This window comes from Abramis brama (assembly GCF_963993115.1).
Source record: "Abramis brama genome assembly, chromosome: 4".
Lineage (NCBI taxonomy): Eukaryota > Metazoa > Chordata > Actinopteri > Cypriniformes > Leuciscidae > Abramis > Abramis brama.
The window spans coordinates 30,083,923-30,111,694 of record NC_139966.1 but is presented as its reverse complement, the minus strand read 5'-3'; the positions used below and the strand labels follow the sequence as shown (position 1 = coordinate 30,111,694).

At 36.1% G+C, this 27,772-nt stretch overlaps 1 protein-coding gene and 2 long non-coding RNA genes across 4 annotated transcripts; 2 read left to right on the top strand and 1 right to left on the bottom strand.

Moving 5' to 3' along the window:
* The first annotated feature begins 1,507 nt into the window (after positions 1 to 1,507).
* On the top strand, positions 1,508 to 11,153 carry LOC311080879 (uncharacterized protein). Its single transcript, XM_084111062.1, has 3 exons — positions 1,508 to 1,572; positions 2,192 to 2,377; positions 8,236 to 11,153. The coding sequence occupies exons 2-3, from the start codon at positions 2,206 to 2,208 to the stop codon at positions 9,270 to 9,272; spliced, it is 1,209 nt and encodes a 402-aa protein (XP_083967188.1). The 5' UTR covers positions 1,508 to 1,572; positions 2,192 to 2,205; the 3' UTR covers positions 9,273 to 11,153.
* An 11,209-nt stretch (positions 11,154 to 22,362) lies between these two features.
* Positions 22,363 to 26,708, top strand: LOC311080881. 2 transcript variants are annotated; one of them, XR_014605734.1, is made up of 8 exons: positions 22,363 to 22,836; positions 22,963 to 23,086; positions 24,228 to 24,311; positions 24,629 to 24,694; positions 25,012 to 25,482; positions 26,019 to 26,093; positions 26,224 to 26,272; positions 26,372 to 26,708. It is a non-coding gene; the product is annotated as an uncharacterized lncRNA (long non-coding RNA). The 2 variants fall into 2 exon arrangements; XR_014605735.1 differs by having other exon boundaries at positions 22,364 to 22,836; positions 26,224 to 26,708.
* On the bottom strand, positions 24,114 to 25,020 carry LOC311080882. The gene is made up of 3 exons (XR_014605736.1): positions 24,770 to 25,020; positions 24,617 to 24,685; positions 24,114 to 24,511 (listed from the first exon to the last, which is right to left on the bottom strand). It is a non-coding gene; the product is annotated as an uncharacterized lncRNA (long non-coding RNA).
* Positions 26,709 to 27,772: the final 1,064 nt, after the last annotated feature.

Here is a 27,772-nt window from a genome sequence, read left to right as displayed (position 1 = left end):
TATTTGGAAAAATAAACATCACTACATTAGAAAAGGGGATCTGTTGAAAAATTATGAGGAAGGTGGCATAAAGGCAATCGACTTTGAAATTATGAATGGAATATTGAAAATTAAATGGCTCCAATCTTTTTTGAGGAACGGCGAAGAGATATGGTTCTCCTTACCGGCATATATCTTTGATAAAGTGGGAGGTATTACATTTTTAATAACATGTGACTTTGAAATATCTAAATTGCCTATAAAACTTTCAACTTTTCATCAACAGGTTTTGTTACAGTGGAAACTGATGTTTAAACATAACTTCAGTCCTCACAATGTTCCATTATGGAACAACAGAGTTATATTGTGTAGAAGGAAATCTATGTTTCTGAAAGACTGGTGGGAGAAACAAATATGGTCAATTGTTCATATATTGGATGAAAATGGTAATATTCTTGAATTGGAGGAATTTAATTCTAAATATAATATTAACTGCTCAATTGTGGATTACAACAAAGTAACACAGAACATTCCAAAGGTCCTTATTCAAGCAATAAAGAATAATTTTTTGAACATTGCATCACCAAGACTACACAAAATTAAAATCGATTATGTGGACCTGGTAGATACAAAATGAAATAATAAATTCCTTAAGCAAACTCTTGTTAACATTTTGTACCCGGGTAGAACAAGAAGCACTCTTTTCTTTCTTGGTTATAACAAATCTGAAATATCTTCAATTAGAACAAAATTCCTAAAATATCCAATTCCCCCTAAATTTAAGGAAGTACACTTTAAAACAATAAATAATATATATCCCTCTAATGAATTTGTAAAGAAAAGATTCAATTTTGAGGTAGACAATTGTCATATCTGCAACATTAATGTTGAAACAACTGAACACCTGTTTTATGAATGTCAACTGGCTCAGAATTTATGGAAATCTCTTCACAACCTGTTGTCCTCCAGATCTATAAACATAGATTTCTTTTCATATCAAAACATTCAGATGGGCATAATCCTACAAAATAAAAATGATGAATTTTTGGTCAATAATCTAATTATAGCAACAAAATATTATATACATAAATGTTGATTTGCTAAGTCCTCCCCCACATGGTCTGCACTTAAAAATGAACTTTTGCTGTTCCAAAACTGTCTTATAAAGGTTGAGAATGCCCAGGCTAAAAAACTGCATAAACGTTTAATAACACTTCAGGTGAGCTGAGTCCCTCTTATTTTTATTGTTTTGAGTTCTTTCAATCTAGTTTGTTCTCCCTTGTCATGTGAACAGTATAGAAAATGTCTTTTCAGATGATTTGCTGGAGATGTGACTCTTAGTTTATAATACAATAAGATTTATATTGTACATTTTGAGGATGTCATATTTTTTATTTTAGTTTTTTTCTTCTTTGTCAGAAGTCTTTATTGTTTATTGTGATAAGAAAAAAACTCAATAAAGTTCTTGTAAAAAAAAAAACAAACAAAAAAACATCTGAGTTTAGCGTGTGAACAGGACTTTTATTTTGGAGGGGTGATGTGACGTCACAAAGCTGCGCCGCGCTCCTGCGTCTGAGATTCCGCTGGAGAAAGGTTTGTATTTAAAGTGTTTAAATAAATGCAAACCGTTCAGATAGTTTTATAGTTTAACATTTTTAAACTAATGTTTAATTATTGAATGTAAAATTGAAATGCGTTATTTAACATTTATGAACGTTATTGTTTCGCGATTATAGCGCATCCACACGTGAGAAACAGAAAATCTGCGTCTCATTTCGCCTCTTATACAGTGAATGAATACGAATGAATAATCATGAACACGAATTCGGTCACTGGCAAGTAAAGATGGAGAAACGGATCTTTTTGAAACTCAGGAGTCAACTGAATCAATTACTACGCAAAATGATTCAGTGATTCGAATAGCCGCATGCAGACGAGACCTGCTGGTCAAAACAGAAATGCAACAAGAACACAAACACAATTAGCAAATGTTTTGATTAACGTGTAATCTATGAAACATGATTTAACACCATTAAGTGGTTATTATAAATCATAACACCATAAGTGTCTATAATTTGTGTTCTTTTAATAATTTGAAGGGTTTGTTTGCGTGTGTTTTTACTACTGAACTAGAGCTGATTGAGACACACCCAGAGATTTCGTTTGGATTTATTTTTCTTTCTGTTATTTATTCTCATCTTAATCATGACAGATTGTCCTATAAAGATGGCGTTTATTAAAGAGGAGAGTGAAGACATGAAGATTGAAGAAAGATTCAGAGTGAAACAAGAAGATACTGAGGAACAAACAATGATGGTGATTATTAAAGAGAAGAGTGAAGAAAGGAAGATTGAAGATACATTCAAAGTGAAACAAGAAGATACCGAGGAACACACAGGTTGGTTTCATTCTCAAAGCGGAACTCAGTCATTTGATCCTCATTAAAATGTACAGCTCTGCAGGAATTAATATTTTTGCAAGATGTTGAGGCATGTTGAGATCACATGACCACCTTGCTTCAAGTGCACCTGAGAAGCTTACTCCAAGTTGGGAACATACATTCACTCATTCAAGTTGGAAAAATATGGTAGCAGCCTAAACAAAATTATTATTTGTGTGACTTTAAACACAATTACTGTAATGAAAACCATTCATTTCTTAATTATGCATCAGTATTTAACAAAATCTTACTTTTTACATTAATGTTGTTACGATACAAAAATTATGACCTTGATACAATACCCGACTAAAATATCTGAATACTACTGAACTGTTCCCATGATGAAAACCTAAAAACAACAGGAAAAGTAATCGCATGAAACTTATATTCTGGGCAGAGCGGATAAATGGTCTGTGGTGTGTGGTTTAAATGATTAGCTCTATAGAGTGGTGCAGGTAAAAGGTAAATTTGTGGGCCAACCGGCAGTTTGCATCACACTGGTTCCCTCGACAAAAACCCAATAGGATTTTTCCATAGGCTTTTGGATTATCGATAAAAACAAGCTCTGTGATCAACAAAAGTTTAGGATACTTGCACATTTTGTCCATTAAGATAATTATCACAGATGAACACAACTTTTATGAAATTTGAAGTCGCCAGAAGTAAAAAGCTAAAGGTGGGCTATAAACGAACTACACCACGGTCCAACGACTTCAACCATCACTAAGTTTCCAACAACTTTTCCAGGGTTATACTGATGTATTTTATGTCGTAGAATAAAACGTTAAGATATTTTGAGCTTGTGTTACCACACCTTTTTTCAGCCATATAAACAAAAACCCATTAACTTTGGTACAAGGTAAACGGAAGTGCTAAAATGGTAACTAATTTCCAGGTTTTGGCCTACAAATTTTTGTAAAGATTCTAACTTTAGAATCCAATCTTTTCTGTTTGGTAACCATCAATGGTTCAACAGGGTTCCTCAAATCCAGAGGAACTGCAGAATTTAGCTCAAACCAGGGTTCGTACAGATACTGTATAACAAAATAATGAATAAATGACTTTAAGGAATAAAATGACTACAATCAGAGATCTCATTTATCAAACATTTATCAATTCTTTATCAACTTTGAAATAAAATTTTAAAAAAAGAAAGTAAAGTAAATGGACTTCTTTTTACCCTGCAAAAACCTTAAAAAAAAAAAAAAAACAGACTTTCGCATGCTCACAAGAAACTATGGCGTGCTCACGAGAAACTATCACGTGCTCACGAGAAACTATGGCATGCTCACGAGAAACTATCGCGTGCTCACGAGAAACTATCGCATGCGCATGAGAAAACTATTGCGTGCTCACGAGAAACTTTAGCTTGCGCACGAGAAAACTTTAGCGTGCTCACGAGAAACTATCGCGTGCTCACGAGAAACTTTAGCGTTCGCACGAGAAAACTATCGCGTGCTCACGAGAAACTTTAGCGTGCGCACGAGAAAACTATCGCTCATGCGTTACAATTTCCAGTTTGCGTTATAGTGTCATTACTACAAATGTGGGAAAAGGGATGAGATGAGAGTGTGCTTGGAGCATGCCTCCGGAGATTTGTCTTATTATAGGGAGTTTGCATTTGAGATTGTTTGTGGACTGTGCTTTACTGTAGGAAAAAAAGCATGAATATAACATAAATGAATATCAGGTCCCACATCATGGATTACATAATCAGAGAGTAGCCTAAGCTATTTCTTTTCGTTTTGAATTGTTTTGTTTAAAGACATTTCAAGCTTTCTTCGGATGTATTTCTCATGTCTGTGAGGCATACACTGAGTTTCGGATATTTTATGATGAGATGCGCTCCAGTTCACGTGCAATGCAAGTGACTGCGCTGGCGCCTCCATGATTATATTGTCTTATTTATTAAATACAGGCAATTGGTTGATGAAAAATTGATTAAAATTAAGATAAAATTTATACACAACGAAATTCACTTTAAAGAAAGGCTTTCTACAAAACAAAACTTAATGAAGTGGTCAAAATTAGAGATGCACCGATTGATCGGCTGGTGACCGGAATTGGCCGATTTTCACGTGATCGGCCGTGACCGGCGACCGGCCGGTCAGTCTGACAAATGCCGATTTTATGCCGGTCAAATGCACTCGGGCGCCGCATGATTAACATCGCGCAACATCAGCATCACACGTGCACACGGTACACACATGTAGAAAACCTCGTGAATTACGTCCGTTCAGACCGCAAGCGCGTATTTTTTTTCGGCGTGCATGTTAATCAATGAGTGCATTCACAACGGGAGCAGGAGCAGCACGTGAGCGTCAAGCAGGAGCGTCGCGAGCAGTGAAGCGCGTGTTTCGGCGCCGAGTCCATTTGCTGCACTGCTCACGCTCAATTAAAGGGAAAGCACACTTTTGATGGACAAAATAGCCTAAATAGGGTTTCACCAAAAAAGTGCCCAAAATGCACAGACTTTGCGTGTTTTAACAAGAACTAGAGTAGGCTATGTCAGAAAAGAAAATGAAGACTAATATTTATAGAAAATGTACCCATTTAAACTTGTTTTATTATTCAGTTTGTACAAGTGATTGCAATAGGCCTGTGTGTGTGTGCTTTGAGAAATATCTTTATACTGCAAGGCTATATTATTTTATTTTTTATTTATATATTATTTTATTGCCATTCCCTGTTTTCATACAGACGTTTAGTTTGTTAAATACATATATAAAAAAATATTGGATATTGAATGTGAAAAGGAAATGGTTCTTCCATAACACTGCACTTTAGATGTGTGTGAACTATGCAAATTGTAAAATGTTCTATTACAGAAAAGATATAAAATAAATATTTGTGTGTGCTGTAAAGTGGTTAGAAAAAATGAAATCGGAATCGGCTAAAATCGGTATCGGCAGGTCAAACTTAATGAGAAATCGGAATCGGCCCAGAAAATTGTAATCGGTGCATCTCTAGTCAAAATCATGTCTGACCCACTCCATGTCGATATATTGCGCATCCTATCTTACTCGTGCTGTTCACTTTTCATATTCAACATAGATGGAAAAAAAATAACATTATAATATTTGAGCTTATTTAATGGCTACAACACAGTAGGCCTACAGACTCTCTATTTGTACAAATTGCTGCACATTCATTTAAAGGTCCCGTTCTTCGTGATCCCATGTTTCAAACTTTGGTTAGTGTGTAATGTTGTTGTTAGAGTATAAATAATATCTGTAAAATGAACAAACTGAAGATGAACGAAATGAACACCGTTACTGAGAGTTTCTGATATTATCATTCCGTGAGATGAAATTGTCCTGAGAGACTGAGCGCGAGCTCATGAAGCTCCGCCCCCTGGGTCGTCCAGTAGCAGCTTATTTGCATTTAAAGGGCACACACTAAAACAGCACGTTTTTCTGAGCCCCAAAAAATGACAATTTAAACATGCTGTAAAAAATGATCTGTTGGGTATTTTGAGCTGAACCTTCACATACACACTCTGGGGACATCAGATACTTATTTTACATCTTGTGAAAAGGGGCATAATACGGGACCTTTAATTCTGAATTTCACACACATAAGTTGAAAGGCATTTGTTTGTGCATAGTAAAACATATCTGCAACATTTATCAAGTTCATGGATAATTGTGCGTGCATTTATTAATTAGGCCTATTATCTTAATGAATAATGCAACAAGGACGAGGCATGTAAACTGCGTTGTTTGTTTATTCAGAATGGAATGGATCGCAAATGGATCCGAATGAAGAAACATTCATTTAAAAAAAACAAAAAAAACAATGATGAACACAGAAAATGAACAAGAATGAACTTAGGATGGCCTAGGGGGAGTAGGCCTAGGCTACTACTCTAATATAATTAAAGGTTTTAGAATATAGAATATTTTATAAACAAAATAAATATTTTTAAAGCCTATTATCCCGGGCCCCGGTGTGATGTGTGCGAGTGGAGGAAACGCTGCGGATGACACGTGACGTGTTGCATTTTGTAACACAAATGCTTGATCAAGGGCCCGCCCAGCCTGAGCATATTCATGACTAAGCATTATATCATCATCATTAAGCACACAGCAGTTGACACAACACTTAATGTTTTATTTTAATTAAACAACATACTAATATTTCTAATTAAATTCATGTTGTCTTTATTCATTAAAATGCATAATATCAGCATCATATGCATACATCAGTTACAATCATAACTGGTAAAACCTGAAAGTCAAAGAAAGAAAACATCTGTATTTTATACTTTCTTTAAACCATATACAATATCACTCAATATTAGGCTACTATTAAATACTATGGTAATGTTGCAAATGGATCCTACCTGTCGCGACATTCCCTTTTTTGCATTCTCTCATAAAATAACCTTTTATCATAGTAAAATCTACATAGCCTATCATTCCCAACAAAAGTATTGTTTAGCACAAAACGTGTTGAAGATTAGTGGACAGGCAGTCGATTCATTAAATAAGCTATTTCCTCACAGAAACGGTTCTGTGAAGCCTCTTCTCCATCTCCATTGATATCCATTAAAAAAAAAAAAAAAACAGACTCTGGTCTTCTATCCTTTTTTTGGCTGAAGGTTGCAGGCTTGTCTTCTAGTGGCTTTTATGCATCCAACTGTATCCATACACTCTCATCTCATCCCTTTTCCCACATTTGTAGTAATGACACTATAACTCAAACTATGTTAAATTCCCATAGAGGCAGGCAGATTTTTATTTTTAAAGGCCAGTTACTTCATGGATCCAGGATACTATGCATCCTGATAAAGTTCCCTTGGCCTTTGGAATTAAAATAGCCCCACATCATCACATAGCCTTCACCATATCTAGAGATTGGCATGGTTTTATTTCAGTTAGCCTAATAGCTGGTTTGATTTGCATTGAGAGATGATCTTATGGAAAGTACTCCATGCCAATCTCTAGGTATGATGAAGGCTATGTGATGATGTGGGGCTATTTTAATTCCAAAGGCCAAGGAAACTTTATAAGGATGCATAGTATCCTGGATCCATGAAGTAACTGGCCTTTAAAAATAAAAATCTGCCTGCCTCTATGGGAATTTAACATAGGGGTGTCCAGACTTATGCACCCTGTATTTTAAGGAAGAACATTTATTTATTTACGATACATTATTCATTCACAAAGAAAATTGGTGTCCTTAAAGGTTGGATTTTTCCTAATTTTTTTAATTAAGGCATTAAGTTCAGTTTCCAAAAGATGATTTTTTATTCCTCTTTTTAGTCAACTTTAGCATGGGTGTCTAAACTTATGCATAGCACTGTGTATTCTAACATATAATGTAATGTATAACATACATATAATGTTTTTAAAAAGTTTTTTTGTGCACAATGTAGTTTATTTGATATATATATCAAATAAATTACATTGAGCACAAAAAAAACTTTTTAAAAACATTTTAGAGGAAACAGGAACTGCTTTAACTGTGACATAAGCACAGGGCCGGCGCCAAGGGGGGCATAGATTAAATTTAGAGGTGTAAATCACACGACACAATCCAACATTGATTCTAATAGCCAGCGATTTAGTATTTATCTATACCTCAAAACATGACATGATATGATTTTATTTGATTCAGAGGTATATGTGTATATAAAGTCGTTCTGAGATTTCAGATAACACCTCTTCTGGTAGCTTAGTTGGTATAGGATTTAGCATACATGTTGTAGGTTTGGTTGCTTTGTGTTGGTTTTAATGCTTTAAATGTCTAAATGTTTTGATGTCTGTTGCTTTGAGCCATTAAACAGGTTAATTTGTCTTTTTTCACCCTAGACCTGATGGCCCTGAATGAAGAGAGTCAAGGACTGAATGAAAAGGAAGAGAAAGATCAGTATAAAAATCCTAATTTCATAACTGGAAAAAAATCTTTTAGTTGCTCACAGACTGAAAATACTTCCTCACAAAAGTCGAGAGCTAGAAGTAATTTCACCTGCCAAGAATGTGGAAAGAGTTTCAATCAACATGTAAACCTAAAAGTCCACATGAGAATTCACACTGGAGAGAAGCCTTTCTCTTGCCTACAGTGTGGAAAAAGTTTTGCTGAAAAAGGAAACCTTAATAAACATAAGAGAGTTCACGCTGTAGAGGACCCTTTCCCCTGCCAACAGTGTGAAAAAAGTTTCACTCAAAAATACAGACTTAAAGCCCACATGAGAGTTCACACTGGAGAGAACCTTTTCACCTGCCAAGAGTGTGGAAAATTTTTCATTAGAAAAGCAAGCCTTAAAATCCATATGAGAATTCACACTGGAGAGAAGCCTTTCACATGCCCTCAATGTGGAAAGTGTTTTTCACATATAGCAACAATTAAATCCCATATGAGGATTCACACTGGAGAGAGGCCTTTCAATTGTGATCAGTGTGGAAAGAGTTTCAGACAAAGAGTCGCCCTTAATTCCCACAGGAGGATTCACTCAAGAGGGAATTGTTTTATTTGTCATCAGTGTGGAATGAGTTTCAAAGACAGCAATCACCTTAAGAATCATGTAAAAACTCACACTGGAGAAAACCCTTTTATGTGTCATCATTGTGGAAAAACTTGCTCAAACAAATCAAACCTTAATGTTCACGTGAAAGTTCACACTGGAGAGAAGCCTTTCACCTGCCCTGAGTGTGGAAAGAGTTTCACTGTTAAACAAAGCCTTAAGACGCACATAAGATCTCACACTGGAGAGAAGCCTTTCACGTGTCTTCAGTGTGAGAAGAGTTTCACATATCGAGCAGAACTGAAATGTCATTTGCAAACTCATTCTGAAAAGACATTGCAGAAAAAGGAGCACTTTCAAAAATCACCTTCACAGACAATTTAATTGTGATAGCAAAAGATTTTTTATTACACTGACGACACTCTAGACAAGTCTGATGTGAGACTATTTTTATTTATGTGGAATGAGTTTTAAATGGCGCCATAAACATATCCATCTGTGTAAAATTACACGTTTCATTAAAGGTGCCCTAGAATGGATTATTTTATTATTTTATAATGTTTCCTGGGGTGCCCTTATAATGTTAGTATGTTTTTTTAGATCAAAATTTGTTATAATTTAGAAATAAAAGGCATATTTCCTAGCCTGATTTCATCCTTTGATCTGAACACTCTGTTTGAAGGGGCGTGTCTGCTGTAAGACTGCAGTGTTGTTGCCCACTGCTGTGATTGGCTGACATGCTTGCATATGAAATATCTGGCATTACATGTAGAGCTATCTGGACACTTTTACTATTACAGCTTTTATACGCAGTTTCTGCGAGAAACGACGTGAAGTTGAGCGTTTAGTCACTGGCTTGATTTACTGATGCATAAACAGTATTGAACGACTTTGAGAGAAAGATTATCTGTCTGAACTTGAACAATTACACATCAGAAATTCACATAACTCATGGTTCTCCAGAGGCTCGGATGAAGGAACTAAAAAAATACTTTTGTGTTCATTTGTACATCCAAACACTGAGCAACTGCCATGCTTCGTTCGCTTGTTTGCAAGCCATGATGTCTCTCGAGGAAAAAACAATATCGCGCTGGATCTAGATAACACAGTGTAAATTATCGTTAATAAGATCACTACTTACCGCTTGCGGGAATATAACGTTAGTTGAAACTGCCCCCTTCGTCAGTATGAGACGCTGAGAGAAGCCTGGCTGCTTGATATTGTTCCAGGTTAGAAAAACAGTCCGTGGTGAAATGGGCAGAGCAACTAACAACTTCGAATTAAACTGTAGCGGTATCCGATTATAGATAGATAGATAGTCAAGTCAAGTGTATTTATATAGCGCTTTTCACAATACAGATTGCATCAAAGCAGCTTCACAGCATTAAACCACAATAACACATCAAGGTTGTTTCTAGTGTAAATTTATTGATTGATAAAATTAAATTAATATCCCCAAAATATCCCCAACTGAGCAAGCCAAAGGCAACAGTGGCAAGGAACCGAAAACTCCATCAAGTGACCTAATGGTGTCCTAAAACTCCATCAGGTGACCCAATGGAGAAAAAAAACCTTGGGAGAACCCAGGCTCAGTCGGGGGCCAGTTCTCCTCTGGCATTTATGAACTAGAGGCCAGATTGTAGTTTGAACAGTAAGATTTAAAATGTTATATGAATGCCTGGCTGAAGAGATGCGTCTTTAATCTAGTTTTAAACTGGGAGAGCGAGTCTGAGCAACGAACAGTATCAGGAAGGCTATTCCAGAGTTTCGGAGCTAAATGTGAAAATGCTCTCCCTCCTTTGGTGGATCTGGATATCCTAGGTATGACCAAAAGCCTCGAATTTAGTGATCTTAAAGAGCGCGATGGATTATAGGGCGATAGAAGATCCGTTAAATAGACTGGAGCTAAGCCGTTTAGGGCTTTATAAGTCAGTAGCAATACCTTGTAATTGATACGGAACTTTATAGGTAACCAATGCAGTGATGATAAAATCGGTGTTATATGATCATATTTTCTTGATCTAGTAGGAACTCTAGCGGCTGCATTTTGGACTAACTGTAGCTTGTTTATTGAGGATGCAGGACAACCAGCTAATAAAGCATTACAGTAATCTAGTCTCGAGGTCATGAATGCATGAACTAACTTTTCTGCATCGGAAACTGATAGCATATTACGTAGCTTAGCAATGTTTCTAAGGTGGAAAAAGGCTGTTCTTGTAACATATGAAATATGATTTTCAAAAGACAGGTTGCAATCGAGTATAACACCCAGGTCTTTTACTGTAGAGGATAAAGTAACAGGACATCCTACGATGTTAAAATTGTATTGTGAGAGGTTTTGTGGGCGGTTTTTTGAACCGATAAGTTAGGGCTGTAGTACTCGAGTCCGGTCTTGGACTCGAGTCCGGACTCGAGACCGCTTTTATATGGTCTCGGACTTGTCTCGGACTCGCTGGTATTCGGACTCGGACTTGTCTCGGTCTCGGCCACTGGTCTTGCCAAATATGGCTTTTGGTCTCGACCGAGTCCAGGTTTCTTTATTATGTTCCCAGTAATCACACATACGTCGCCGCGATATTAAAACAATATATTATTGGAGGGAAAGTGAAACACTGGCCACCTAATAAGTATTTCGGCTCTTTTTCGTGAGCCGGCTCGTTTCACTCAGCTCACTGAAAGAGCCGGCTCTTTTGACTCACAAACAGCTCTTTAAAAAATAAATGTTTAAATAAACTCGCTGAAAGTCCACCGCTAGTGCAACGTGAATATTCACATTTTTAATTGTCCATAACACCCCGAAAACTAGCCTGCTTGCCTTGCACATCTAATTAATGGGCAAAGTTTTCCGACTTTTTTCTTACCTTTCTTTCTTTGCCTATTCCATGAGTGGTAGGCGCAATGACTGGCTGTTTTAAAATGTAGCTAATATCGAAACAAAATAACCCAGCTCATAACTTGCAGGTTTGCTTAGTGGCAAACTTTTTTCATTTGATTGCTTCAGCCGCCACCCGCCCGAATTTAATTAAAATATTATTTTTCGTCACGTCTTCCGCCCGATCCGCGGTTTATCCGCATCTCTTGTGTGTGTGTGTGTGTCTGTGAGTTGTCTCGGTCTTCCCTCATGCAGTTTAATTGGTTGACATCGCTTGTATGATTGACAGGAACAGAATGTAAGGCTGATCAGACAGTCGAAACGAATAGGCCTAGGCTATATAATTATTATTTTTTTGTTGTTCTTTGAATTAGTCAATTATTTTAAATAAAATTAAAATGATTCATTATTTCATTATTACATAATGATTTAATTTCTATAGGCTAGCCTATATTTTTTAGCAGACTTTTTTTTCCTGTCCTGGACTCGGTCTTGACTCGGACTCGAACCTTTTTGGACTCGATCTTGACTCGGACTCGAACCTCTTTGGACTCGGTCTTGACTTGGATTCGACTAGTCCTGGTCTTGGACTTGTCTTGGACTCGACAAAGGTGGTCTTGACTACAGCCCTACGATAAGTATTACCTCTTTTATATCTTTAACACACTCTGTCAATTTGGATAATTTTGCGTTTTCATCCGGCCGTGATGAAATATATATTTGAGTGTCATCAGCATAACAATGGAAACTAATTCCATGTTTCCTTATAATATTTCCAAGTGGCAGCATATATATTGAGAATAACAGAGGGCCTAACACAGATCCCTGCGGCACTCCATAGTTTACTGGAGTTATGATCGATTTTTCTCCATTTAAAGAGACAAAATGGTAGCGGTCAGATAGGTATGATTTGAACCAGCTTAATGCTTGTCCTTGAACACCAGTATAATTTTGTAGTCGATCTAAGAGTATTGTGTGATCTATAGTATCGAACGCAGCACTTAGATCAAGTAAAACTAGTATTGAGAAACAGCCTTGGTCAGAAGCTAAAAGTAAATCATTTGTGATTTTAACGAGCGCAGTTTCAGTGCTATGATGCGGTCTGAATCCAGACTGAAACTTTTCATAGATATCATTTTCTTGTAAGAAAGAGCCCAGTTGAGTGGACACCACTTTTTCTAATATTTTAGACATAAATGGAAGATTTGAAATGGGTCTATAATTTGCTAGATTATTAAGATCTAATTGTGGTTTCATAATGAGAGGTTTTATAACTGCCAGTTTAAATGTTCTAGGAACATGACCTAAAGATAAAGATGAGTTAATAATATTGAGGAGAGGCTCTTCCACTACAGGTAACACTTCTTTCAGTAATTTAGTTGGTATAGGATCTAATAAACATGTTGTTGTTTTAGATGAAGTGATAAGTTTATTTAACTCTTTTTGTTCTATAGTTGTAAAGCATTGTAATTGTTCTTGCGGGGTGATAATTGAGGCTGAATTATAAGGCGCGATTGAAGATTGAACGTTTACAATTGTGGTTCTGATGCTTTCTATTTTCTCAGTGAAGAAGTTCATGAAATCATTACTACTGAACTGTAACGGGATATTTTGTTCGGGTGACTTCTGTTTATTTGTTAGTCTAGCCACGGTGTTAAATAAAAACCTAGGATTATTTTGATTATTTTCTATTAGTTTGCGGAGATGCTCAGCCCTGGCCGCTTTTAGGGCCTTTTTATAACGTGACATACTGTCTTTCCACGCGATTCTAAAGACCTCTAAATTAGTTTTTTTCCATTTACGCTCTAAATTACGGGTTTCTCTCTTTAGAACATGCGTAGTATTGTTGTACCATGGTGCTTTAATTTTCTCTCTGACCTTTTTTAATTTAATAGGTGCAACAACATCCAATGTTCTAGAGAGAATGGTGCTCATAGTGCTAGTTAGTTCTTCTAGTTCATCAGATAGATTATAGATAGATCTGCCATTTTCCCTATAATCCTCCTCCTGCTTGTTTTTTCTTCACCTGCAGAACTTCCGATTATTTGGCTGCGCAGTTCCGCCTGGCATTGAGCATGGGCTGGCATATGCAAATTTTTGGAGGCGTACATATTAATGATCCCGACTGTTGCGTCACAGTCGGTGTTATGTGGAGATTCGCCTGTTTTTCAGGGGTGTTTTTCAAAAATGAGATTTAAATAAGAAAGAGAAAACTATGGTGTTTGAGACTCACTGTATGTCATGTCCATGTACTAAACTCTTGTTATTTAACTATGCCAAGATAAATTCAATTTCACATTCTAGGGCACCTTTAAGATTAATACAGTGGAATCAATATCTTTCTCTACAGTGGCAAGAATGTTTGTGAACGCTTTGAAAATATCTGGATTGAATACATAAAGGGCTTTCGCCCCGGGTAGTTCTAGGAACTAGCCACGAGGGTGGTTCCCTGAGAACTAATGGTTCCCTTAGGAACGTTTTCCTAGTTGCATTCGCACCACCAGTAGGAACTCTGAAGTGACGCAAGCCGTGCTTGTTGTTGTGACTTTTATTTTGATGGAGCGGCGGACATTTATTTTTGACGGCACTGAACGCCTGCCTGAACACAGTGCTCGCATTCTCCGTGTTCATTAATTTACGATCTGTCTAACAGTCCTGTCTAATACATTATTAGATAGAACTGTTATACATGGAAAGTAGACAGTAATGAAAAGTTAGTAGCGTATGCCATGTGGTTGATGTCCAGTGTTGCTGAGCAGAAATACATGATCATGTTTGGCTTGGTCCCCCCAAAGTCGCGTTAGATTTTCTCCTCAGCATAAAGGTTAAGAGGTTTCTGGAGTAAATATATAGTAAATATTTATGGAGTAAATATATAGGCTATAATTTGTGTGTTTACATAGCCTTTTTAAAAAATGGCGGGTGCTGGTGTTTTGCGTGTGTTCGGCCAATCAGCGAACACTAACGTCACTGGTAGTTCCTATAGTGCTGGTTTAGACCCTACTCTGAAGTAGAAATTAGTTCCTCCAAAAGGAGTTCCTAGAACTAAAATTGCCAAAAGTTCTAGGAACTATGAAATGGTTCCTCCGGTACGAAAGCCTCTATTGAGTATTCAACAGCCCAGAACTTACTACATTTGTAGAAAGTGGATTCATGGATGGCCAGATCTTTAGCAATGCTTCTGTAGCCTTTTCCAGCTTTGTGCATCTATAGCCAAGTTTCCATCCACTTTTTACCTTTTGTTATCGACAAAGTGAATATGCATTAAAAGAAGATTTCGAAATTTGTAATTGTATCTTTCACATCCCAAATATTTGTAAAATGCTGAGAGTAATGAGACAGTTGGAATTCGCTAGTTTACTGCTTACTGTTTTCATAAATAATGAGTCTATTATTAAATTAGGAAATATTGGGAAATCAGAAGATCACAGCGAAGTGGGACAGCTTGTTTGACAGGACTGCATGTTACTGCATGTATGTGACAAATCTTATGGGTTTGGACACAGGGCAGCTTTTTTGTCCTGCATGCAAAATTTTAGGTTTTATCAAAATGTAGTAATGTTCGGTCACATAGCAACAATCTAAGCCTTGCCATGCAGTCAAAGCCGGTTTGACGTAGCCGATAACACATTCAGATCATTCAGGTATAAATTTAAAACAAGTTATTCGTTCTGGTTTCAGAGTTCAATAACATCAAATCGAACAAAAACATTCCAGAGTCAGATATTTAACTGTTTTAAATGGTTTATAGAGGGATTTTTGGATTCAACCCACTTTTTCCTAATTTGTTTGAGATACAATTATATTAGATACATTACATATTAATAAATTGTATTTATAAAAATTATTTTATTAACAAGTGCCATGTTTGTGATTTTCATTTGTCAAGTAGCCAGCTTCTGACCATGGAATCATGATTTTATGACATAAATTTTATTTATTCATGTACAGAAGTAATGTGTATTTTACCTTTCTTTTTGTCAGCTTTAAAAACTATAACAGCCTTCCTTTATGTGACAGATGCCCTATTTTTATTTTGATGCAGATATTTTCAAGGCGCTATATTTTCCTCATCCATTTGAAGCAAAACTTTATTATATATTATTACATTGTATACAATTTTTTTTTTTTATTAACAAGTGTCATGTTTTTTGTACTTTGTTATAAAGACCGTTTAATCAATACTTGATCATCAAACAATATTCAGAAACGAGTGCAGTTGTAGCTATTATTTTCTGATGAACTTTTATTAGATTGTAAAAAAAACAGACAAAATTAGGCTACAAAAATAAGGATGAATGTTGTTTGAGAGGTATCACATCTTATTCTTACCAAAATAAATAAATAATTTCACATAAAATTTAATATGATTATAATAGATTTAATGTGACTTTGAACTGCAGAGAAACAGTGTTTTAACGGGAGCAAAGTCACCAACGCTGCATACTATATGCTAATTCTGTCATATGACAAAACATTTATTGGCGTTAAAGCCCTTTTTCTTGACAAAAAGTGTTTCCAAACTAGTTTTTTGTGACCTTTGAAGTATTGACATTAAATTTAAAGATTTTGATGCACTAAACCTTTTTTCGTAAGAAAAATCCTTGGATGGAAACTTGGCTTTTGTAATGTGTTTTTAAGGACCTGTGAAAGCATTGGGGATTGAGACATGGGTCACACATCATAATAATAATAATAATAATTCATTACATTTATATAGCTCTTTTCTCTGCACTCAAATCGCTTTACATAGAAGGGGGAATCTCCTCATCCACCACCAATGTGCAGCACCACCTGGATGATGTGACGGCAGCCATATTGCACCAGAATGCCCACCACACACCAGATTATTAATGGAGAGGAGACAGTGATGAAGCTGATCAGTATATGGGGATGATTAGGAGGCCATGATGGACAGAGGCCACTGAGCAAATTTGGCCAGGATGCCGGGGTTACACCCCTACTCTTTCGAAAGACATCCTGGGATTTTTAATGACCACAGAGAGTCAGGACCTCGGTTTAACGTCTCATCCGAAGGACGGTGCTCTTTGACAGTATAGTGTCCCCATCACTATACTGGGGCGTTAGGACCCACACAGACCACAGGGTGAGCACCCCCTACTGGCCTTACTAACACCTCTTCCAGCAGCAACCTGGTTTTCACAGTAGGGACCCTTTCACACCTACCTTGTTTGGTCCAGACTTTCGGACTTTCCAGTTTGGTCCGAATCAAAATTACAGGTGTGAAAGCTCCCCCAGACCACGGTCCAGACCAAACAGACGAAATTTGGTTCGGCGAAAAGAGGTAGTCTCGGTCCGGATCAAACTGAGCTTAGGTTTAGTTCGTTTCTAGTGTGAAAGCATTTTCTGTTTGGTTCGGACTTTCAGACCATTTACAGGAAGTTCCGGTGGTTCCCACGTAGCCTAAACAACTGAAGAAGAATATTTATGTTCAGATCTGTCAGTCCTGCCCACAGCTTACTTCCAGCGCGCGCACACACACACACACATTTTTCCTGCGTCCTGCTGGCGATGATCAAATGTTTGCACAACAAGGACGTTCATTTGGCGAATTTGAACTAGCATCGAGTATAGTTGGTACTGCAGGGAGTAATGCCGTAATAATAAAAGTAGTGACAACGATATGCGTCTGTTCATTCATTCTTGTCAAAGCTACCCGCCAAATTGACAACACGCTGACGTCAGACGCACATCTGTTTTCAAACCAATTAATGTCAAGATGCAGCCCATATAGATGATGACGACAGGACGCAAATACGTCATGTAAAGTTCTTTAGTGCGCTCGCATAATTGCAATGTGAAACCAAACCAAAACTAACTGAATGTATACAATGTAACAAAACATGAAAGTGTTTCAGGTGTGAAAACGCACTAGGTCTCCCATCCAAGTACTAACCAGGCTCAACCCTGCTTAGCTTCAGTGGGCAACCAGTCTTGGGCTACAGAGTGATATGGCTGCAGTATCACAATAGCACATGCAGAGATAATGCTAAATTCTTCTTTTACTTTTCTCTATATCTTAAAAAAAAGGGGTGAATAAAGTAGCCTATTCATCATCATAAATGGGTCCAATTGGGTGATAATGATGGTATGTATTAAATCCTAGTGAATTTACATGACCTAATGTATGGATTTAGAAATGTATAAACTTTAAATGTTTTGTATGATTATATGTAATCAAAAGGGGGAGTGTAGTGGAAAATTTTAACATAGCAAATAGCAAACCATATAAGACATTTTTGAACATAGCAAACCATATAAGACATTTTTGTCAAACATAAAGAAAACCAGCTATCTGTGATAAACATATTTTGTGTAAACACAGCCTTGGAACATTGTCACAGCTGCAGATAACTGAGTACCATATAAGGAGTTGTTTTTATCTCAGTGACTAGAAGCCCTCTCACATTGAGTAAAGGGGTTGTGAGGCCTATAAATGTCTTAACCCTCTAATGCATGAATTATGTTTTTGCACTTAAAGAAAAAGTTTTATCTAGAAGATTTAAGAAAACAGATGAACAAATTAAATAAAAATTAATAATCAACCACCCCCTTAGCCGATTTTATTTTGTTGCCCCAGGGCAACGATATGCAGTATAGGTAGTAAATCACAGAGAAAAATGTAATATTGTCTCAACATTTATTAGGAAAATCAAGAGGGAACTGGCACTCTTTTCAATTGAAAATGTGTTTCAAATATTTCATTATGGCATTTGGCCACTTCAGATACATCTTAACAAGTAACAAGTAATTAATTTGACTAAAACGTTTTTGTCAGTCCATATACACACATCAAACAGTGGTAGTTTTCTTTTTAAAAACACTGGAGACCCCGTTTTAAAGTATTTGATAAGGGGATAAGATGTCATCAGCTTGTGGAAGGCTGCTTTGCCAATCAGGGTATGCAGGAAAAATAGAATCATGGCTGGTTTTCCACCTTGGTTGCTGAGGGACATCCTCACCATCATCATTCTCAAATTCATTTACTTCTTCACTTCTCTCATTATTGTTTACTTCATCACCTTGAAAAAGAAAACATTTTTTTCAATTTTTTTGCAAGAGAAATTGCAAATTGTGACATTGATAGAATTGCCTTCCTTTCCTCCGATATCTTTGCTTTCTGAAATCCTATTTCCTTCAGGAGTTATTGTATATAAGATTTGAAAATGCCTTTTATTCAGAATTTACTAAATATAAGATAGGGCTTTAAACATGTTTTTTTTCTGCCTCTCAAACCTCTTTCTGGGGTCCATTCTTCATCACTGTCACTTCCCTCAAGCTCACTGTCCTCACTACAAAATCCATTGTTGGGTATGATTCTGACAAATAGCTCCTTTCTGTCCTTTCTGCCATAAAATGTCGCTGCGTCCATTTTCCTGTAAACGTCAGTGCAGAAAACAGCAAAAACACTGATTTTGGCCTTCAAGAAAGTCACATGTTTGGGGACAGTAAGATTGTTTTGTGTGTGTGTGTGTGTGTGTGTGTGTGTGTGTGAAAAGAAACTAAAAATAAATAAATAATTATTCAGCAAGTATGCATTAAATTGATCAAAAGTGACAGTAAAGACATTCTTAATTATACAAAAGCTTTCTACTTCAGACAAATGCTGTTCTTTCAAACTTTCTATTCATCAAACAAACCTGAACATTTTTTACATAACTGTTTTCAACTGACAATAATCAGCAAATTAGCATATTAGAATAATTTCTAAAGGAAAATGTGACCTTTCAAAAATGACGCTTTTTCTTTTATGTCAGTCAGGATTTAATGTCGCCGACTTCATATTATGCTTTCTATTGATTGGTCGCTGTTCATTTCCAGTGGTTCTGAAATTCTGCATTATTTAATTAAGTACAAATTTTAAACTTTAAACTTCTCTATGCTATTGTCTTTCACATAATAAGTTTCAGACTCTTTTAGTGTGACTGCCCAAATTAGTCAGGAGGGTCGAATATTATTTTGTCAAATAGAAATGAGAGAGAGGTGCGAAAGATCACAACCACCAATTGGGTTGAGACGTTCAATGTCCTGTAATAATAATACATTAGAAAAATATACCAATTGTTTTGTGTAGAACATAAATATCATACTCCAAATATAGGGATTTTTAAATTCAGAGCTATTTTTCATTTTAAGTCAACTATACCTTTTACACATACATGACACACACACACACACACAGAGAGAGAGAGAGAGACACACACATATGTAGGCATGCACACGCACACATACACACAAAAAAAGAGCCTTCAAACCGCCCTTCAAGAATAAAAAATTCACATTACTGTAAAAATCTGCATTAACAGTATTGTAATATTGCATTACAAGACTAAAACCATGTAAATAACCATGTTTGTCCCACAAACCATGACCCACCACACATTTTTGACTCATTGAAGTACTGTCCCACATTAGGCTGATCATGCTGTCCCAGATTTGGAAACCACATTTCCTAATGTGGGACACTAAGAAATTTGATCAAAATATAAAATATATAGTTTAAACCTAGAGATTGGCATGGTTTTATTTCAGTTAGCCTAAAAGCTAGTTTGATTTGCATTGAGAGATGATCTTATGGAAAGTACCCCATGCCAATCTCTAGGTATAGTGAAGGCTATGTGATGATGTGGGGCTATTTTAATTCCAAAGGCCAAGGGAACTTTATCAGGATGCATAGTATCCTAAAAAATAATTTAAAAAAAAATACTTAAAAATAAAAATCTGCCTGCCTCTATGGGAATTTAACATAGGGGTGTACACACTTATGCACCATGTATTTTAAGGAAGAACATTTATTTATTTACGATACATTATTCATTCACAAAGAAAATTGGTGTCCTAAAAGGTTGGATTTTTCCTAATTTTTTTAATTAAGGCATTAAGTTCAATTTCCAAAATATGATTTTTTATTCCTCTTTTTAGTCAACTTTAGCATGGGTGTATTAACTTATGCATTGCACTGTATATATATATATATATATATATATATATATATATATATATATATATATATATATATATATATATATACAGGGGTTAAAGTGGGCCGGAACGGTCCGGAACTGCGTTCCGGCACCTCAGATAAATTAATAAATAAATTGATTCAAATCAAATCAGTCATTCTAAGCAAATTCAATGATTCTCATTATTCATCATATCAAAACTGAATATCACCGCCTGGCCCCGCATTCACAAACACGCTTCCCGACGTTATGTTCTCACGGTTCTCCTGTCTGATTTTAGTGCATCTACACCGGTTCACGCCTCCCCTCCCCGCTGAACGCCAGCGGTTACTAAAGCGTGAATGCACTCACGGGGGTTGAGCGCGGTAAAGTTAGTTTTAGGTTCGATATTCGCCGGACATTTGTTTTCCCTTGTAATATATTTTATTATTATATTACATATTATATTTATAACCGAGAATGCTTTGACGCGTTTCCACAGCGCATGATGCTTAAGGGAACGTCTGCCAATTCCACCAACTGCATTAAACGTAGACTATAATTTGTATTATTTAAAATTACTTTTAACATTTAAAAACAGACGTTTTCAAACTCCAAAGCTTGTAGAAGGTTCCTATTGGCAATACTGACTTAGGCTACAGCTTTCCTGGTAGAATTGAGTAAATTAACTTGTCTCAGAAAATTATTCATAAAACATATAAATATCAGTTGAGCCTGTTTACTTTCTTCACTGACACAAACGAAAATGAAAAGACTATCAGTCAAAGTTCAGCTTTAGGAGGGGAAGAAATAGGGCAGAAGGAGACTGAGAGAAAAAGAAAGATGAAGATGAGGAGAGAGCAGGTATTGACAAATAATCTAATGACCAAGTTTTAAGCTATTTCTTATCAATTTTTTTATTTTATTTTTTATTTTTTGGCCTTCAAAAGCCCTAAATTGCACATATGTTGGTCAGAGAAATCCAAATTTTCTCAGGGGAACATGCCCCCGAACCCCCCTAACTACCGCACATTTCAGTCAGTTTTGGACTACCCATTTTTAGGTTTAAATTTACATTGTGAAAAACAAGGTTGTGTTCAATATCGTCGTGTTCAGCAATTTTAACATAGTATCGTCATCATATAAGTGTAGATGTATAGATGGACCAAAATAAAAACATTAAAATAAGTATTAAATAAGTATTGTGATACTTGGTGCCAGTGCCACAGTGACATTATTGTCCCAAAAAGTATTGCTATACCACGATACTCAATATGTAGTCCCACGGTGAGTCATTTTTCCCTGTTGCACCTACACAAAATTTGAGGGTTCCCCCACCTGCCAAATCCCACTTTAACCACTGTATATATATATATATATATATATATACATATATATATATATATTTGTAAGACATTTTGGACGTACCTATTAAAGGCCGTGTGTGTGTGTGTGTGTGTCTATATATATATATATATATATATATATATATATATATATATATATATATATATATATATTTGTAAGACATTTTGGTCGTACCTATTAAAGGCCGTGTTGCAGGGTTAATTTTTCAACGAATTTGTGCAATTTGCTTGTTGGTAATAAACATTTAAACTGTTATCCATTGTATTTTATGTTGTTGGGTATCAAAAAACGGAATATAATACGAAAAAGTAGGTACTATCTTACAGCGGTTTGCAGCGATTCTCCTTTCCCCCACAATGCATTGCATTACGTCATGTTGGGGAGAGAATTTACCAAAGCCCGCCTTGAGAGCATTGAGAGTGACTAGAGAGACGAGTAGTAGACGAGAGTTAATACCAAAAACGTAAAAAACTGGTCTTTAAGATCATTTTTGAGACATTTTAAAAATGATATACATATCTTGAGTGATTTATGTACCCATTAATCGACAGTGGTGGTTAACCTGCAACATGGGCTTTAAGAGTGATCCTATATTTGTTTTCATTATCCCTCGCTTTTGTCCCCTTCCGCACCAGTTCAGTTGTTTGGCTACAGGACCAAAGACCTTGGAACATATTCTCCATACTGTTTTTTTCATTGTGTGTCCTCCACTGATGGATAATCTGTTCACCTTAAAAAATAAAAGGTAATATCAAAACATTACAAACAAAACACAAATAATATACTGGACACAATTTTCTGTAACAATTACAATTGTTAAACCTAAAAATGTCAATGATTCTTACCATCTTTTGCATCATCCCTCTTTCAGATAATTGTCTTTCCAGATTGTCTAGATCTTCCATGGATGTGAGAGGAGAGATATCATCCTCACTGTCCACCACTAGCATTGGAACATTCGAACGGTCTGCAAGGGACTGGACCACTGAAGCCAGGTGATTCATCTTCATGTCTAGTTCATGTAGTGTCTCCAGAATCACCCTCTCAACAGCTGCAGTACAGTAGGTTTATCTGGGAGAGTATCTTTATTAAACTTAAAATTGATAATTTTACAAATTTAGAACTTCAATTTATCGTACGTGTACATTGATGAGAGATGCAACTCCATCGCCTCACACCAGAAGCACCTGCAAGCATAAAAAGCTCTTAACAGGGTTCCTACACATTTTCCATATTCCATACTTTTCCAGACTCAAGTTTCCAAACCTCTGTAGATTTTCAGATCATATTTAAAGTGCCCCTATTATGCTTTTTCGAATATTCCCTTTGATGCAATGTGTAATGCAGCTTTCTGCAAAGTAATGAAGATGAAAGAGCGTGCAATAAATAAAGTTATTGTTTCTCAAAAGAAATAATCGACTCTGAACAGCCGAAACAAGTCTAAAATGCTTCGGAGGGTTGATGTAAAATGTTGTAAAATGAGGTTTACAAAACGCTTATCCATTAAAGATGGGACAGTATCCACTTTATCACTAAGTATGATTATTTAATGATGTATATATTTTCTACCGGGTGTTCAAAATATGTAGTTTTGTGTTTTATATTGTGTAGTTCTCCGGCTAACTCGCATTAATGTTACATTAGTCATTCGGCTAACATATTTTATACATTAATGATTTGTCTCTCATCCACCCTCAATTAACTGAAATGTTATTTTATAACTAGTTTGCTTGCAGTTAACCAAGGGGTAATTAGTCTTACTTTTCCAATTCCAATCTACCTCTTTATGTAACTGACTTTAATAAATTAGGACCTGTCTTGAAGAAAATAACTAGATGACAAACTTTTAAGTCTAATCTAAGCAGTTAATGTAGCCAGCCACAGAGATATGAACTAAAATGTAATCTCAAAAAGTTACACTTCTGGCCATAATTGAGATCAGTCTTTTTCCTATAAAAACAAATAACTTACTCTGTGTTCTTGCATGGTGGGTACTTGAGGGTCTTGGATCAGAGATTGTGTTCTCTAATGGATTATACAGAAAATTTTACATTTCCTAGTGTTAGGCTATTATTCATTGGCAGTGTATGTGTTTCCTGCATGTGCTAGCGAATGTTCTGTTACCTTGAATGTTAGGCAAGTGATCACTCCAAGCATCTTGGGGCTCGTCTGCCTGGGACAAGCTCACTGGAGCAACTGGAGCTGAGAAAGGTGAAGTTGGTAAGTTGCATTTGCTAACATGACAGTGCATGAAACTGGTACACAAGGCTCTTAAGTAATACCTCAATAATGACTGAAATTGACTGAAAAAAAAAATAATAATAATAAAAAAAAATATATATATATATATATATACTCTGCATTCTTCCCTGATGTTTAGACTGGGTGTTGATTGGGTCTCGGGACAGAGAATGTGTTCTCTAATTAATTATACAGAAAAAAATGTCGTATTTGTGTTAGGCTGTGACTCGTTTGCAATTAATGTGTTTTTGATTTCCTACATATACCAATTAATGCTCTTTTACTTTGAATGGCAGGTGGGTGTTCATGCCAAGGCTCGTCTGCCTGGGAGAAGCTCACTGGTACATCTGGAGCTGAGAAAGGTGAAGTTGGTAAATTTTGTATGTTATTAAAATATTTACATGACAAAAATAAAAGTTTTAAAAATGTAAACTCACAATTGCTGAAGGATTTTCCTGCTCTACTTGGTGTGAGCAGGGGTCTTGCAACTGGACCTGGAAAAAAAAATAGCACTCAGCAGTTACATACACCTACGTCTAGCAACCATTTAACTGGTGTTAGGATCCTGAGATATTTTGTGTGTTTGTATCAATTGTCCTTGTGTGTGGGTGTGTCTTGCTCTCTCTCTCTCTCTCTCTCTCTCTCTCTCTCTCTGTGTGTACACAAGCTTGTGTTTCAGATGGGCGTTACCTCTGTTAATCTGTGGAAGACTGTGATTGGACCAGCTATGCACCTGACCTGGATATTAGGACCGGCCCTGACACACCATAGCTGCGTCCGAAACCGCATACTTCCCTACTATTTAGTATGGGAAAAAGAGTAGGCGAGCGAAAAAGTATGTACGAATCCAAAAGAGTAGGCGAGAATTACCTGGATGACGTACTAATTATCGCGAGATTCGGACTTAAGTGCGTCCGAATATGCCTACTTTCCTACTATATAGTAGGCGAAAACAGTACGTGAAGGAAGCAGTACGTTCGAAACATCAGTATTCATAAAAGAGTAGGCGAGAAGTTCCCGGATGGCTTACTGCTTTCGGCCAGATTTTCGAGTGCTCGACCGATGGCTACTCTTCTATCCCAGGAGGCCACGCGAGAGGATACGTCATTATCAAACATCGCAGAGATCAGCGACGCGGGTGCTTTCAAATGTGAGTAAACACGGTTCTTTGTGTTAAAATTGCATGTGTTGAACTGTTGTAAACTGTTGAAAATTGTTGAAATTGTTTAAGTAAACTGTTGAATTGTTTAAGGTGTAAAGACGTTACACAGTGTAGTATAGTTGTGATTTTGCTGTGAAAACACGTTTTATTATGTAGCCTATAACGTTAGCTAACAGGGGAGCTCCAGTAAGGACACGTAAGTTAGGTCTCTAAAGTGGATTTACATAAACCATATACATCTTAAAGACGCTTATTTTAAATGTCTATTTACATCTGACGGGAAAATCTTCAGTAAGTATTGCAGAAGAGCACATCACAACATGAAATAGACATCTGAGTGATGAATGTGTGCTATTATGTAGAACAAATCTATAAAGTAATAAACATAAGTTATCTATTTTATTTGTCCATTACTGTTGATAAATTGAGGAACATTTATGTTGGATAAAAAGTTAAAACAACCTCAACATGTAAATATTGTTGAGTTCATAAATGGTAATGTGAATCTTGTCTGGATGTTACAGGGACAGATGAACAGATGTGTGTTTATCCGGTGGAGAGTGGCTCATGAAGCTGAATGCTGCCATCAAAGGCTTTGAGTGAGTATACTACAGAAATGAATAACAACAACTATTTAAATATTAAGTTGTAGTTTATTTAATTATTGTAGTTTCAAACAGAGCTATTACAGCACTTTTCTGATTCTTGATTTCTGTGCATTTGCTGCAGATCTTTTGTGGTGGAGCAGGACCTGCAAGGGAAGATGATGGCGGCATTTGTGAATAAAAGCGTTTTTGTCTTCTAAATAATACTGAAATCAAATGACATTGTGCGGTTAAAATGACTGCTTTTGTGTTATGTTTGTGCATTTTTGTAGGATCTGAAATGTCAACAGGCTGGTGTGAGCACTGAGGATGAGGAGCCCAGAGCTGAATCCTGGAGATGATGCCATGGATGAGACCCTCCATCACTCCACCTGTCCTTACGAGACCCTCCATCACTCCATCTGCCCTTATTGCCTCAGATTGTGAAGCACAACACATCACGCAACAACCTCCGGCACGAAGGCACGGCTCACCTCTGGCGCTCAGCTGATTCATCAGAATAAAGCCGCAGAATGGGAACCGCTGTGTTGAGATGGCAGAAGGATGTGGGGTTCAGCGCCTGTAGCCTACATACATGATTGTAGTTTGAATAAAGCTTTGTTTCATGTGTTGACTTGTATATGCATTTGTTTATTGTGTGATGGTGACTTTCATTCATTCTTTTATTAATTTATTAATATTTCTCATTGTTGTCAGTAAATAAAATATAATTATTGAATTATTGCTTTATTTAATTGTTTGAATGAAAATGTAGATATGTTCACTATATACACATCTAGAGTGTATTCATGCATAGCTATGTCATTTTGTTTTATTGAATTATATCATTTTCAGTAAAAAGTAATATAATTAAGTATTGGTCAGCATTTATCGTTGTTATTATTGTATGTTTTGGGGTGGGATAGCAATGCAATTCATTCTGGGGTAATATTAATTTTTAATATTAATGATACTTAAATTTTTCGAGTATAAAATCAACAGTTTTCTCCAAAGGTGAATTTTCGCACAGCAGCCCTTTGTGCAGACATTACAAACGCTGAGGAAAACCATTCTAGGTAGGGCTGTCGAGTTACTGATGTTATAAGGTGTATATATATATATATATATATATCATGGGTTTGCATACATAATATGACATTATTTACACAGGAAAAAAGAACCTACCAGGTTGAATATCTTAATATATATTTTCTTAAATAATTCATTATAATACATTTAAAAAATGCATTTTTTGTTATTTATAGGCCTAGGCCTGAGGGATGAAACGAGAGTTATTAAATTCAACCAGAAAAAGAGGAAAACATAAAGCAGTTAGCCGCTTTTGCTTGTGGATGAAAATGTTTGGATATAAAATAAATAAATTAACAACATATTCAAGAGATGACAATTTTGGGATTCCGTGATAAAAATAAATAATATCGTTAAGGATAAAACGGTGGATCACATTAGTAGGGTTAAATGGTAACACTTTAGAATACTGTATCTTACTTACTGCATAACTAATAAGGAATTATTGAGGAACTAATAGATAATTATTTATTAACACTTAAGTCACTACTGTTAACTACTAAGGAAGATGTGTTAACTAATTAGTATGTAATAGAATTGTATGATTGTGTTAAGTTTCAGTTAGTTAATCAATAACTAATGAATTATGTCATAACTCTTGAAGA